The sequence below is a fragment of the Hipposideros armiger genome, unplaced genomic scaffold (assembly GCF_001890085.2).
Source record: "Hipposideros armiger isolate ML-2016 unplaced genomic scaffold, ASM189008v1 scaffold_33, whole genome shotgun sequence".
Lineage (NCBI taxonomy): Eukaryota > Metazoa > Chordata > Mammalia > Chiroptera > Hipposideridae > Hipposideros > Hipposideros armiger.
The window spans coordinates 2996495-3010211 of record NW_017731383.1 but is presented as its reverse complement, the minus strand read 5'-3'; the positions used below and the strand labels follow the sequence as shown (position 1 = coordinate 3010211).

At 58.8% G+C, this 13717-nt stretch overlaps 1 protein-coding gene across 4 annotated transcripts; it reads right to left on the bottom strand.

Moving 5' to 3' along the window:
• Positions 1 to 959: 959 nt before the first annotated feature.
• AP5Z1 (adaptor related protein complex 5 subunit zeta 1) lies at positions 960 to 12336 on the bottom strand. 4 transcript variants are annotated; one of them, XM_019637607.1, is made up of 18 exons: positions 11624 to 12226; positions 9206 to 9299; positions 8894 to 9031; positions 8459 to 8645; positions 7908 to 8052; positions 7567 to 7679; positions 7007 to 7175; positions 6487 to 6627; positions 6096 to 6133; positions 5858 to 6020; positions 5166 to 5344; positions 4421 to 4563; positions 3855 to 3995; positions 3121 to 3232; positions 2762 to 2859; positions 2145 to 2277; positions 1855 to 2069; positions 960 to 1588 (listed from the first exon to the last, which is right to left on the bottom strand). In XM_019637607.1, exons 2-18 carry the CDS (start codon positions 9268 to 9270, stop codon positions 1318 to 1320), a joined length of 2451 nt encoding a protein of 816 aa, XP_019493152.1. In that variant the 5' UTR covers positions 9271 to 9299; positions 11624 to 12226; the 3' UTR covers positions 960 to 1317. The 4 variants fall into 4 exon arrangements, with proteins under 4 accessions (XP_019493152.1, XP_019493151.1, XP_019493154.1 ...); XM_019637606.1 differs by lacking the exon at positions 11624 to 12226 and adding an exon at positions 11511 to 11526; XM_019637609.1 differs by lacking the exons at positions 9206 to 9299; positions 11624 to 12226 and adding an exon at positions 12258 to 12336.
• Positions 12337 to 13717: the final 1381 nt, after the last annotated feature.

The following is a 13717-nucleotide window of genomic DNA, read 5'->3' as shown; positions in this document are numbered from 1 at the left end:
CAAGTTCTGAAACCGCCTGCACTGCCTTCATCAAAGGAGGTCACTGTCACCCTGTCACCATGCATATCTCGCACTCCCAAGTCCCACTCCCAGGGTGTCCTTGGCGCGCCCGCACCGATACCCAATGCCGCTGTTTTGTGTGCGCGTCACCTGTCGCTGCTCGGAAAACATCCTGAGGTCGGACACCGGGCAGAGCAGAGGCGGGCACGCTTTGCCAGGTCGGCGCCCAGTCCCTGCGGAGCCCGGCCTGCGTCGATCTCCACGGCACCGGAGGGGCGAACCTGCCCGGGGCTGGGACGCGGGGCGGGGTCAGGGGTTCCGCGGCTCGCGGCGCAGCAGCACCACCTGGTGGTCCGGGCGCTGCTCTGCAAGTCCGGCTGCTGACTTGGATGGAATGGTGGGGAGCGCTGGGGCTGGGCGACGCTTCTGGCCCCACCACACGGGTGTCTCCCCGCTTGGAATAAGGCTTCCGGCAGCAGGGGTCAGGGTCGCCGGGCACCCTGCCGGTGGGAGACCCCTCCTTGGAAGGCACTGCCCTCGCTTGTCATGGTAAGAGGCTGCAGGCCTGTAAAGGTGGCAGCACCTGCAGCGCACCCGGCAGAGGCCTGGGAGGCCCAGCCTCAGCATCTTTAAGTGATTCGGGAGCATGAGAAGGTGCACTGACCGAACGCATTTCACCTGGGGCGGCTATGGCCTCTGGGAGAATCACACCCCTTCCTTCCTGTCTGATGCGATTCTGGAACCCCTGACACTGGAGCTGAGCAGCACTCGCCCACACACATTGGGACTAAGTGGGAGGAACAGCCCCGGGCGTCTGGCCCGGCCAGGTGAGAGCCCGTTCCATCCCCAGGGCCAGCTCTCCCAGCGCAGCAGCACGGGGCTCAGAAGCAGGGTTCCCTTTACCTGACCCTCGCCCCTGGGCGGAGGGAAAGGGAACAACCCTGCCTTGTTCACACAGAAACTTTCAAAGGAAGTTTATTTTTGCTGACACTGCTTGCCCCCAAACTGCCCCCCAAAAAGGAACAGCAGGACACAGAGCAAGCAGCTTCCATCCAGCCCCCAAGGGGCCTAGAGCCACAAATCAGAGCTGTTTCACCGCATAGCTCAGGATGGTCACAAGGGAGGGGGGGCTTAGAGACACAAATGTCCACAGGGTGGGACTGCGACAGCCCTGACCGAGGGACCGAGACCCACCGGGCCTCTGTCCCCGGGACTCAGGCTTCCTGATTTCCTTTCTGATCACTGAAGCCACAGCTTGGCCCTAATACCAGGCTCTTAACTGCGGCCCTGGCTGGCGTCCACCTGGTCACTGCCCCTTCAGCCTGGCAGGAGGCCCATCTCCTTCTCCACCAGCCGACTGACTGTGCGCAGGGCCAGGGGCAGGGCCGTGTTGGCGTCACGGTGATAGCGCGGCTCGGACACGTCCACGCTGGGCGTGAGCACAAACTGCGCCACGCTGGGCATCTTCAGCAGGTTCAGCAGCTCGGTGGCCCGCGTGCGCACGGCTCCCATGTCCTCCTCACATTGCACAGAGCTCGTGGCTGGGCTCAGGGCCAGGGTCCTCATCTTTGACAGGAACAGGGAGACCCTGGGGACAAGGGGGACCCAGCCTGTTAGCTGTAGACACAGTCCTCACGAGGCAAGGGGCCTGGTGGAAGCGCCTCAGCCACCAAGTCACCCAGCTAGTGTGGCTTTAGCTTGGAGAAGCGAGGTGTCAGTGCTGACATAGAGCACGCCACCTGCATCCAACCAAAACCCTTGTGCTGCTGACCCTCTGGGACAGGGTTGTCCCCAAAGCCACTTTCCTTGCCCCTTGTCCCCCACAGGCTCCTTCTTCCCACTCCTAACCGGTACCTGGGGATCAGGTCTTGGCTCCGGGAGGCCAGCTTGGTCAGTGTGGTCATAAGTGCAGTGATGACCTGTGGGGGGCACTTGGGAAAGACGGCAGAGGGGCGGGACTGGGTGGCCTCGAACAGCAGGGCCTCCAGGGCTTCGAAGAACTTGTTGATCTGCTCCACGGTGCACCGCCGGTCCCAGCACACCGACAGGTACTCGCCGATGGCCCACACCTAGGTGGGGACAGCGCCTCAGCCCACGTCCAGGACCTCCCGCATCAGGAGGGGACGGGGCACAGCCTGGCTTACCACAGAGGTGAGCATGCTCGCACCGCTGCGCAAGCCGCTGCTGCTGCCCACGAATTCCAGGAGCTCTTTCGCCTGCTCGACCACCAGGGCGGGGTGCCGCATGCACAGGCTCAGGAACTGGGAGCTCAGCACCCTGCCCGGAGAGGATGCTCACAGGCTGCAGCACACCCCTCGCGACCCCGGACCCCCAGCCCATCCAGAACAAGGGCCAGGAGGCGGACGGGAGAGCCCTGAGCAGCAGGCGGGCCTATCGCCCCACTGCGGAGGAGGCCAGGACCTGCTCTGGTCTCGGTCCTGGGCTTGAAAGTGGAGCGCAGCCATGCCTGCAAGTGTCAGGCCTTCAGACAGGGGACAGGCGGTCTGGAAGGCCCTGTGCAAGAGCGACCTGGGCCGGCGCTGAAGATAATTGCGGGAGGAGGGGAGGACGTGGGAACATTCTGGATTTGGGATGGAGGGGTCTGTGCAGCACCTAGGCTGGGCCTGGGACGATGCCGGTGTGGCAGTGTTGTAGCAGCCAGAGGGGGCGGTGGGGGATGGAAGCTGTGACAAGCTAAGTGTAAGGGGCAGTGAAACCGGGAGGGGTGAAGTCCCACAGGTGGCCGACAGGAGGGACCCACCTGTGCACGCTGGCTTCGTACCCCGGGACCTGGTAAAGCGAGTCAGTTCTCTCCAAGAGCAGCAGTGCCAGCTGGTTGGTCAGGGCCTTGTCAGTGAGCTGGGAGTCAAGTGCAAGAGACAGGCTCAGTCCCACCCCCGAGCGGCTTCTGCCGGCCTGGGGGCCACTCAAGTGCCCTCTGTCCTGGGGAGGAGGGCCGGCACCCTGGCTGCGGCTAGACGTGCTGGTTTTTCCTCGGTGACTCTCACCGATCCTCAGCTGAAGCTCTGCGAAGGTCAAGGGCAAGGCCACGGTCCGTGCTCCAGGACGGCCTTCTGCCATGGTGCGAGGCCATGGGAATGGGGACAGGCAGAGGCTCACCTGGGTCACTGCTGAGAAGAACGCCTGGAGCAAGGTGGGCACAGCCTCAGCGCACTGGACCACCCGGGCGCAGCTGGCCATGGGCTGCAGCAGCTGGTGGAGTGGCGCCAACCTGGGGGACACACGGCGTGGCCCACTAAGTGCCCGTCCACACCCCCACCCTATCTGGTGCTCAAAGACACGCTCTGAGCACATGAACCCCTGTAACCCCACAGGTCAGTGCCTGTGAGAAGAGAGGAGGGTCTGAGTGCTGTGGCCTTAGCCAAGTTCTGAAACCGCCTGCACTGCCTTCATCAAAGGAGGTCACTGTCACCCTGTCACCATGCATATCTCGCACTCCCAAGTCCCACTCCTATTGTTAGCCCCTTGCTCCTCAGGATGGCCCTGCTCCCACGGGATCCAGGGAGGGCTGGCGTGGGGCTGAGTCGAGGTGTCTGGGGTGAGGAGGCCTCATTTCAGTCCTGGGCGGTGCTGAGCCTCAGTTTCTCCATCTGCAGAATGGAGCCACCACAGTGCCTACCTTGCAGGGTTACGAGGACTGGCTCGCGTACCTGACAGAGCCGAGCTCTGGGTGCCGTGGCTGGTGCCTGCTATGGTGGGGGTGACTGCAGCTATCTGTCCAGGTCAGAAGGTGCTAGGCCTGGGGGTGGACGCCAGGGCCCAGCTGCCCTGGGAATGCGCTGCAGCCACACACAGCCCTGTCCCAGGGGCTCCCCAGTCTTAGGGACCCCTACCTCTCTGCGGTTCCGCTGGCTTTGGCACGCAGCAGGTGCTGGAAGAGACCCTGGAATTGAGGGTCCCGGAAGGCCTCCAGGCAGCTGGGGGTCCTGAGGGAGGCGTCCCAGAGCGGCCTCTCGGATGCAGCTGGAGATGACCTGTGAGTGGACACCCGCCAAGGCCAGGCTCAGACATGGGCTCTGGGCACAGGCCAATCGAGACCCAACTCAGCCTCTGCCCTCACAGGCACCCACTGGTCAGGGAGAGGCCCAAGCAGATGTCACCATAACATCACAGTGTCCTGGCCCAGTGATGAGCCTCAGAGTGACCAGAAAGGGCCCTGGGGGCTCGGCACCTGCAGGGTGGGGGCAGGGGCCATGGCAGTGGGGCGGGGGAGGGGATGGAGGTGGCGGCTTCACGGCTGAGTGGAAGGCAGGCTGAGGGCTCCAGGGTGGCCAGCTCGCTTTGCAGAGCACAGGACAGCCAGGGGAGAATGAGGAGGGTCCCATGCTGGAGGGACACGGTTGGGATCACAAGGAGAGGGGCCAGGCACACATGAGCAGGTGGCACTCCTCAGGCTGACCTGAGCTGCAGGTCCAAGGCCGCGGTCAGACACGGCAGGTCCAGCAGCGCGTGCAGCATTTCCACAGCCGTGCCGGCATCCACCAGTGACGGGAGGAGCGCCACAAACTCGGCGGTCAGGGGCGGGCTGTTCCAGGCCAGGAACTGCGGGACAAGCAGAGCAGCTCAGACGGGGACCAGGAGGCTGTGCACGCGGCTCAAAGCCCAAGAGTGGGACCAGCAGCCGGGGGCCCACAGGGCAGCACAGAGGGAGAGAGAAAGCAGGTCACAACCTCGTCACTGCTGCCACCGACGTGCTGCCATGAGGCAGGGCTGTCTGCATCGGTCCCCTCACCTTTTCATGCGTCACTGCGATCCAGGGCTCTGAAAATACTCCCTTCAATCTTTTTCTCTCTCTATTCTTTTTGCTTCTGCATTCACTTTTGTGCCAACAATTAAACCACTTCCCACTTGTCACTGTTGTCTTTTTCTCTAATTAAGGGACTAAGTCTCCAGTTGACTTTGAAAAGGCCACGCAGTGACTGCCAGTCACAGAAGACACATCCAAAGCCAATGGCACCAAAGAACTGAACACACCAGGCAAGGCTGCCAGGATGGAGGCTAAAATCTGTACATGTGGACACCCCAGGGTACCCCACCTCGCCCTCTGCCCTGTATCCCAGGCCACCTGCCCCAAGCCCTCTGGTCACAGCCAGGACTTGCCCAGGCACCCAGCCCCACTCTGGCCCAGGGACCAGCGAACGTGCCTTAAAGAGGCTGGGGAAGCTCAACCTGAGAACACCAAGGTTTCTGCCAAACAGGGGGAGGTTGTCCCTGCAGAACTGGACGAACTCGAAGGCCAGCGTCGGGCTGTGGAAGAGTTCGGAAGGGGTCCTGGTGAACAGGTGCTGGCACACGGCTTCTGAGTCCACTGCGACTGCTTCTCCTGAAAGGTATCAGGTCCGTGAGGGCTGAGGGCCCGGCAGAAGCATCTGCACCTCGTCATGAGAACCTGTGTTGCTGGTCAGGGCCCCTCAGAGTCTCAGCCACACGTGTCCCTAGGACACCAAAGGCTCTGGGATGGCCATCCTGCAAGAGGAAAACTGGCTGAGCTGTACTCAGCTCTTCCCAAGTGGCTCTGGCCACAGACCAATCCCTCTGAGTAACTCGAGGTGGACCGTTCTTTGGCAGCTGCTGATTTCAGGAAACCTTCCATGAAACTCTCATAAACTCTCAGGGCAAAGGGAGTTCTAAGAGCGACATCAAGCGGATGACACCTTAATTCGCTACATAAATCTATTTAAAAACTACCACCATCTAGTGCTAACAGTCCCTCAGAGCAATGACAGTCTACAAGCAAAGGAAGACGAGCAACAGGAGGGAAGGGCTGCCCTTGACCACGCACGGAGTTGCCCTCCCTCGGGCCCCACGCGCGAAACCGGTGTGAGACCAGGCTCACCGTGGCTCAGGAAGAAGTGGGCGAGGGGCAGCAGCGCCCGCACGCTGGCTGCGTCCCCGCACAGCCGCGCTCGCAGGGCCTTCAGGCAGGAGAGGGTGCGGTACAGGAAGGCGGGGTCCTGCCTGCAGAGCACGTCCAGCACCAGCACGGCCTCCACCAGGCACTGTGGAGACCCGAGGCCATGCTCAGGGGGGAAGGTGAGCCCCCAACCGCCCCGCCTGCCCTGCCTGGCACTTACAGCTTTCTGCAGGTCTGCGTCCCCCTTCCTCAGGGCTCCTGGGGGAAGGAAGGCAGTCAACTAGTCTCTGTACCAGCGTGAACGCAGCCAAACGAGAGGGCGTGCTGTGCTCTGCAAGCTCAAGGGGTGGGTGGTGAACCAGCTGGCAGCAGAGGGACAGGGCAGAGCTGGCCAGAGGGCTGCCCCCAGGGCACTGTGAGGTGGGGACTGATGCTGGGGGACGCAGCTCTGAAGAGCCTGGGGCTGGGCTCTGTCCAGTGCTGTGCTCCTTGGGGGTTATGCCTGAAAACGAAAAGCTCCCTGGAAAAAAGGTTCTGCCGGGGCTCGAGGCTCCCGTGAGCTGCCCCCAGCATGACGCTGCGGAAGCGGGGATGGCACCCAGGGGACTCACGCCGGTTACTCTGCTCGATGAGGCGCTGGCAGTACTCGAAGGCCTTCTCCCTCAGTCGCTCCTGAGGGGGCAGCAGGCGGCTGGTGGAGGGGGCGGCTGAGAGCACAGACAGGGTGGAGCCCTCCAGCTCGGATCTGTCATCTGGAAGAGGGCGAACGGGCGCAGCTGGGTGACAGTCGGCTTCATATGTGGAGGCTGTCCGTCCAGAGGGTGTGAAGAGAGCCGCCACTGCAGACCCCCGGGCACTGGGCCCAATGCCCTCTCACCCCGGCCACCTCCACCCTCACTGGACACCCTCTGTGCACTTGAGGTTCTCCCTGCAAAGTCCAGACTGAGCTGCCCGTCAGTTTGCGGAGGAGAAGGAGTTCAGTGACGATGTCTGAGTAACCCTGCTGATGTGTGCTCGAGATGAGCACTTGGGCTGCTCTGACATGTCTGGGAAGGGCCTGCTGGCGCCACCGAGGCTCAGCCAAGGTGGCCAACATTTCCCAGGGGCACACCATGTCCCACCACGTCCCACCTGTGTCTGGGGTGCCTGCGCCCTCGGGGCTGCTGTGCAGCAGCCACGCCCGAAGCATGGAGAAGGCCTGCACGTTCAGCCACTGGTCCTCCGTGAAGTGCTGGCCCATGCACAGCACCGTGAAGAAGTCTGTGGCCACAGCCCCATCCACCTCCATCACAGGACCTGGCTGCGGGAGGCAAGGAAGGACAGGCAGCTCTGCAGGGTCCCGAGCTGAGGCGGGTGTAGGGCTGAGGCCGGGAAAGGCCAACGGGCTCATCCACACCCTTCCAGAATGAGGGGGCACCCACCCTTTGTCAGGTGCATACATGCTGGCACTGGCGTTAAGAACACGGCCCTTTGTCAGATAAGTAGCCCCGAGCTCAACAGATGCACAGAACGTCCCGGGCTGAGCCTCTGTGACCCAAAGCTCCCCGACCCACCATCAAGTGGAGACAGGAAACAGGGATCATTCTGGAAGCAGGGCAGGTGGGGGGACAGGAAGTCAATGGGACCCTGTGGGCAAGGTTGGTGGAGGTGGCCCAGGGACAGGGAGGCGCTGCGAGTCTCTCCAGCCTCACCTGCCGGGCCCTCGGCGTGGAGAAGAAGCCTCCGGAAGAATGTGCAAGGCCCTGCTGGACGCTGGCGTAGCGGAGCCAGTCCACCAGCCTCTTGTTGAGCAGGTTGGTCTGGTCTACAGAGAGGGTGGGGCAACGCTGTGGGAGACGAGTTCAATCCCACTCAGGCTGCACGAGGCACCGGGTGGGTCTTTCTGGAAAACAAGCTGCTCCCGACGAGTCCCAGGCTCTCAGGCCTCCCGACACCCACACAGACACAGCGACATCCTGTCACTCCTTCCCTCCAGCGTGGGCTCATCTCTATTCTGTGCCATCGGCACAGGCCTCCCAGGAAGGGTGGGTACCTTTGTGGAGGGTGCCTGGGGCGAGGCTGGCGACCTTGGACAGGACCGGGAGGAGGGGCCTCAGACTCGGCCCCTCGGGCTGCCGGCTCTCGAGGACTTTGAAGACACGCAGGCCCATATTTGTGACCTCCTGCTTTTTGTCACCCTGCATATCAAACACAAGCCACAAGTGGAACATGAAGGCTGACTTGCCCACGTGCCTGAGCGACAAGTTGTTTGGTCTGACATCTGGAAAGGGGGCTGTCAAATTCTGAAGGTTGCCACTCTTCTGCACCATTGATGCCATCGTGCCACTGCCTATGGGCCTCTAGGAATGTCACCAGAGCAGCCCAGGCCCTGCGGCCTCATTAGCCTGCAGAGTCCTGGCTACTTCCTTAGGAACAAGGGGGAAGAAGGGAAGATGAGGAGAGGAAGGGGGCACGTGTTTCTGCTCGGTCCAGATGCATCCAAGCGCTGGCACGCCCGAGGCAGCCATAGAATCTGGAGAATGGAGGGGACCCAAGCTCCACCAAGGGCAGGGTGGCCAACCTGAGTGGTGACAGTTGTGTTACCTGGGCCAGGAGCACAGAGGCCACCAGGCTCAGCTGCCGTGTGTTCTGGATGTGGTCACAGGACAGGCTCAGGCTGTCACAGGGGGACATCTCTCTCAGGATGGCGGCACAGAGAAGCTGGAGCTGCTCAGGGCAGGTGGGTAGGCAGAGGGTGGTCTGCAGCAGGTCCACACACGTCTTCTCCAGCCTGGGGCGGCAAGACCACAGCGGGCGGGTGGCACATCATGCTACCACAAGAGTGCCTGGCTACCAGAGCTCAGGCCCTCTCCTCCCACCCCAGAGAGGTGGCCCGGGTCCCTCGGGCAGGTGGACAGAACTTTTCTATTTGAGGACCTTTAGCACTGTTTTAAGTGGATACAGACCAAACGCCAAAGGTTTGCATGCGCCTGTTGGGAGCCTGCCCAGGGCTGCCATACCCAAAGGGACCACACTCACTTCCTGTTATATTTTGTGGCCGAGACAATGAGGAAAAGCCTCCGTAGGGCGTCGACGGCATCAGACCCCAAGTCCTCCTTCTGCAGCAGCTTACTGACCCGGGAACAGAACTTCTTCAGCTCCTCACCCTGGATCTCCCTAAACAAAGAAGGTGTTGTCAGCAACCTGGCATCAAGAGACCTTGTCGAGGGACCCAGAAATGCTGCCTGAACTGCGACAGGATGACTCGCACGGATGCAGGGAAAACCACTACTGAGCAGAGAGAGCCCCAGGTGTCAAAGGGAGAAGGTGATTGCACCACTCATGACGCGCCTCTTGTGACAAACGAGCTGGTGGCTCCTGGACCTGGTTCCTCTCCCTGGGTCTCGGCAATCCATGGGCTACTCCCGTCTCCTGCCGGACAGGGCTGTCGGGGAGACATCAACCCTACAGTTTACAACAACAGCAAACCTCACTAATGGAGACTCTACACATTCAGGGTTAGTTACTCCAGGAGCAGAACTAAAGCCGATTGAGTTTAGGAGTCAAAAGTAAGGGAGATTTCACTAATGATATAGATATAAAAGGGATCAAATATATGGTGATGGAAGGAGAACTGACTCTGGGTGGTGAACACACAATGTGATATATAGTGAATGTATTACAGAATTGTACACCTGAAATCTATGTAACTTTACTAACAATTGTCACCCCAATAAATTTTAATTAAAAAAAAAAGGGAGATTTAATGTGAAATAAGTTATTTCTAAAAGATTTCTTCAGTGAGACTTTCACTTCTGGAAACAAGATTTAAATGTAATATATTAAAGGGCAAATATTATGACGCATGATAAGGTAAGCCTACTATACAGAGTTCCTTACTCTAATACTTAATTTGCTTATTAATTAAAAATGTATTTATTGAGCATTGGCAATAGGTAAGATATTGAGCAGTCTCAAAATGGAAACCTGTTTGTACGTTTCTATTCCAGTCTAAAAAGCAAGAAAAGGTTACATGTCAATGAGTCACTGTATTAGGGACTTCTGGGGGGCTCTCAGAGAAGGGCCCCCTATGTATGCCTACCCCCAGGCCATCGCTGAAGTCCACTAAATCCATTCTGGACCGATCAGATATTTGAGCTCAGGAATCTGAAATTTTGACCTGAGAGAGACAGAGTGGTCCCACTTCTGGGGCTGACAAGAAGGTCTGGCGAACATCTGAAGGTGGGGTTGTGTTCCCTGTTCTTTCGCAAAGGCCGGCAGACACACGTCACTGGGCTCTCCACCACTCCTCACCTCCCTCCCACCCGCCTCCCCCGGAGGCCTGGTCCAGGTCTGTTTCTAACTGGGGTAATGAGACTAAGGGAGAAGCTCCCAGACTGTCTCACAATTAGAATGGAAAATCTTTCCCAGAACGGCGGTATTGCCCATCCCAAATGAATCCCTGCCCATATATTCTCATCATAGGATTCCTTCCATAAGGCTAGTCGGCTCAGACCGTCCCACAGCTCCCCACTGCTTTCAAACCCAAACTCCTACAGACTCGAACGACGCGTAGGAGGCCCTAACCCTGCCCTGCTCCTTCCCGAGCCTCAAGTCCGTTTTTCTCTTGCTCCCGGCCCTGTACACAGGCCCTCTACCTGAAACAGCCTTGACGCCTTCCCTCGCCGGTTAACTCCTCACTCGTTCTGAGCTTCTGGTTATTGGCTTGTCCTGGAAACCTCCCCTGACCTTGCAGCACCCACCCACCCATCCAGCCCCTGTCCGAATCCCACTTTCTTCACCTCTTCTTCAGCGTACAAGAGATGTCGCAAATAACTTTTGCCACTCTTGCTTTCTAGCTCTGAAAATTTTGAAAAGGAAAATTCAATCCAAATCCTAACTCCCAAACCTTAGCTATATAACGTGCCACCAAAAATCACAGGCTTAATTAAAGTAAACTATATAGTGAAAGCTAGTAAGTAAGACCTCACCGATAGTTATTAACTTTCCTCAAATCCTAGCCGAGAGGAACTGCATAACTCATACATTTTACTTATAGATATTTCAGCATACACTGCCCTCAATCCACCCACCCACCCAGAGAGATGGAGAAATAAGAATTTAGGGCCGGCCGAGTGGCTCAGTTGGTTAAGAGCTCGCTCAAGAGTGCAAGCTCTGAGCAACAGGGTTGCCGGTTCGATTCCCAGCCCGAGCGGAGCTGCCAACAGGTGGCAGGATGGCTCAGCTAAAAAAAAAAAAAAAAGAAAAAAAAATTTAAATAGTGAGGGCTATTCCTTCTGCTGTTCATTTCACAAATTAACAATCTTAAGTATAAAGTGAGTTGGAAAGGTAAACCAGCGAAGTCCTGAGTGGGCCTCAGTCCTGAGGTGTCTCTCGGCAAGACCTTGGGGGTGAACATGTTGCATGCTGAGTGAGATGCTAGTATTTAAAGCTATCTATGATAATTTTAGTACAGTCCCAAAATTCAAGCGAACTTGAATTAGAATGTTGAACTATCTGTCCAATATTGAAGGAAATACAGGCTCTTTTGGACTTATTGGGAGATGGTGCTGCAAACGCATGAAGCACTCCTTGTAGATTTTCAGGGGTTATTCTGACCGTCTATTTGTGCCCTGTTCACAGGTTAGCACCTGACCTGCATGCGGGGTCTTGCTTCACCACAATCACAGCAGCCTCAACCATCCTCTAATCTTTCCCAAGTGGTCCAGCTCAGAATTCCGGCTTTTGCTTTTGTTTTTTTAAGTTTACCATGAGCTTGTGGTTCGGACCGCGTTTTCTTCTTTTCAACGCGTAGCATCAAGTCTTAGACTACTTTACGGACCGTGGGGTTTTGGTCCTGCCTACAGTCTGCTTCCCCCCATGAGGAAGGGGCTACCGCCTCGTTAGTAGGAGTCCAGAGCCCGTCGGAGGCCGGAAGACGGTGGGTCATTTCTCAACCCGTAGGCGGAGCCATGTTTCTAAATCACAAAATCCATGGCCCCCCAAAGCCGTCAGATGGCGTCCAACGCCCGGGTGGCCACGACTCATGCAACACCAGCAGGCTCTCCGGCCTCTGCGCCTTTGTGCTCCGACCCCGGCGCGACCGACAGCTTCTGGCCACACCACTTCCGGCCGGCGGGGGGTTCTCACCGCGAGCCTGCGGCCCCCGTCAGCGGGGTCCCGTCCCACTTCCTTCCCGCTCATCTCAGGGCGCGGCTCTGGTGCCGCCTCCTCCGTGGACCAGCGCCACTGTCCCCGGGCCGCCTCACCCCGGGCCTGGCCGGCGTGGCCTCCCCGCCCCCCGCGTCTCTAAGGCGGGTCTAGACCGGCTCCCCCGGGTCGCCGCGCCCGGGCCCCGCTCTGAGACCCGCCACCGGGCCCTCCGAGGGAACGACGCGGGCACCTGGCCTGGTGGAGCAGGCTCTCCGCCCCCGCCGAGAACATCCCGCCGGCGCGCTCCCGCCGCTCGCGACTCCGGGGCGTCCGGGGCCGCAGCACCGCCGGCTTCCGGGTAGCGGCACGTGCCGCGTCACGTGGGGAGGGCGGGCAGGCCGCCGACCAATGGGCTTTGGCGGAGCTTCTCGGGGCGGGGCCGTCTGCGCTACAGCTGCGGGGTCCAGGTCCGCTCCTGGGCACCTTCGGGGACTGGGGAGCCCGGGACCCCAGCACCTTGGCACCTCGGCATCCCGGGATCTGGGACGCGGGGCGCCCGGGCGCCGTGGCCTTAATTGTAGGTTGTTTCATAAACACGGCGCCGTTGGATGCGTGTCCAGCAGTTGGCAAGGCGCAGCTGCGGCTCTTAGTTTTTTATTTTTAAAGCTTCCATTTATTTAGCACCTATCATAGGCTGTACGTGCAGATGTTGAAAACCGTATTCAATCCCCACCATAGCCACAGGCTAGTGGTATCTCTATTTTACAGCTGAGACAACAGGCTCAGAGAGAAAGTCAATTTCCAGTAATTCTAAAAGATGTTTTGGCCAGTATTTCCACCCCGCAGACTGCGTGGGGATACAGGGTCACGCTCCCGGCAGTGACAATCCAGGGAGATAAATGCTGTTACAACCTAAACTGGGCAGGGTCCGACAGGAGGAAGACTTTTGGAGGGACCAGATCCTAAGATGAGCCCAGGGAGTGTTAGACCAAGGGGTGGGAGGGGAAGGCCTAGGTGAAGGTACTGGAGGCTTCCTGTGGCTTGACCCTCATGCCTGGCAGCAGGATAGAGAATGGATGGAGGGGAGGTGGTGGGAGGGCGGGGAAGGAGGAGGCTGGTGCAGTGGTCCAGGAGAGACGAGGTTGCCTGAGCTAGGTCAAGTCCAGGGCAATGGAGAAGTGGGTAGATTCAGTAACCACTCGGGTAGGATTTGTAGGACTTGGCGATTGATGGATTTGGGGGAGGAGGAGGGGCAGGGAAGTTTGTGGACTCATTCATTCAACAATCAAGCAATGATTAAGTCCCCAGGCTGTGTTAGACAGTGTTTTTGGTTCTGGGGAATAGTAACCAGGAGAGGCCAAGTCCCTGCCCTCATGGAATTCACAGCCAACGAAGACAATTATCAAATATACAGACATACACGTAAGCTTAGTAGTGACAAATGCTAGGAATGGGAAGATAAAGCCGATCATCAATCGCGCAGTGGGCAAGTTGGATGTCCTTTGCATAGGGCGGGTCAGGGAGGCCTGGGCGGGCTGAGCAGTGACAAGACACCTGAATAGAGGGACACAGGGGGACCGACTAGGCTTTCATGCGTGGGAATTCTGAACTCGGTGGTTTTGAGATGCCCTTACGGAGCCCAAGTGGAGATGCTGAGGGCGACTAGTGCTGAGGATGAGGAGGTGGGTGCTAGTGGTGGTGAGGCTGGGG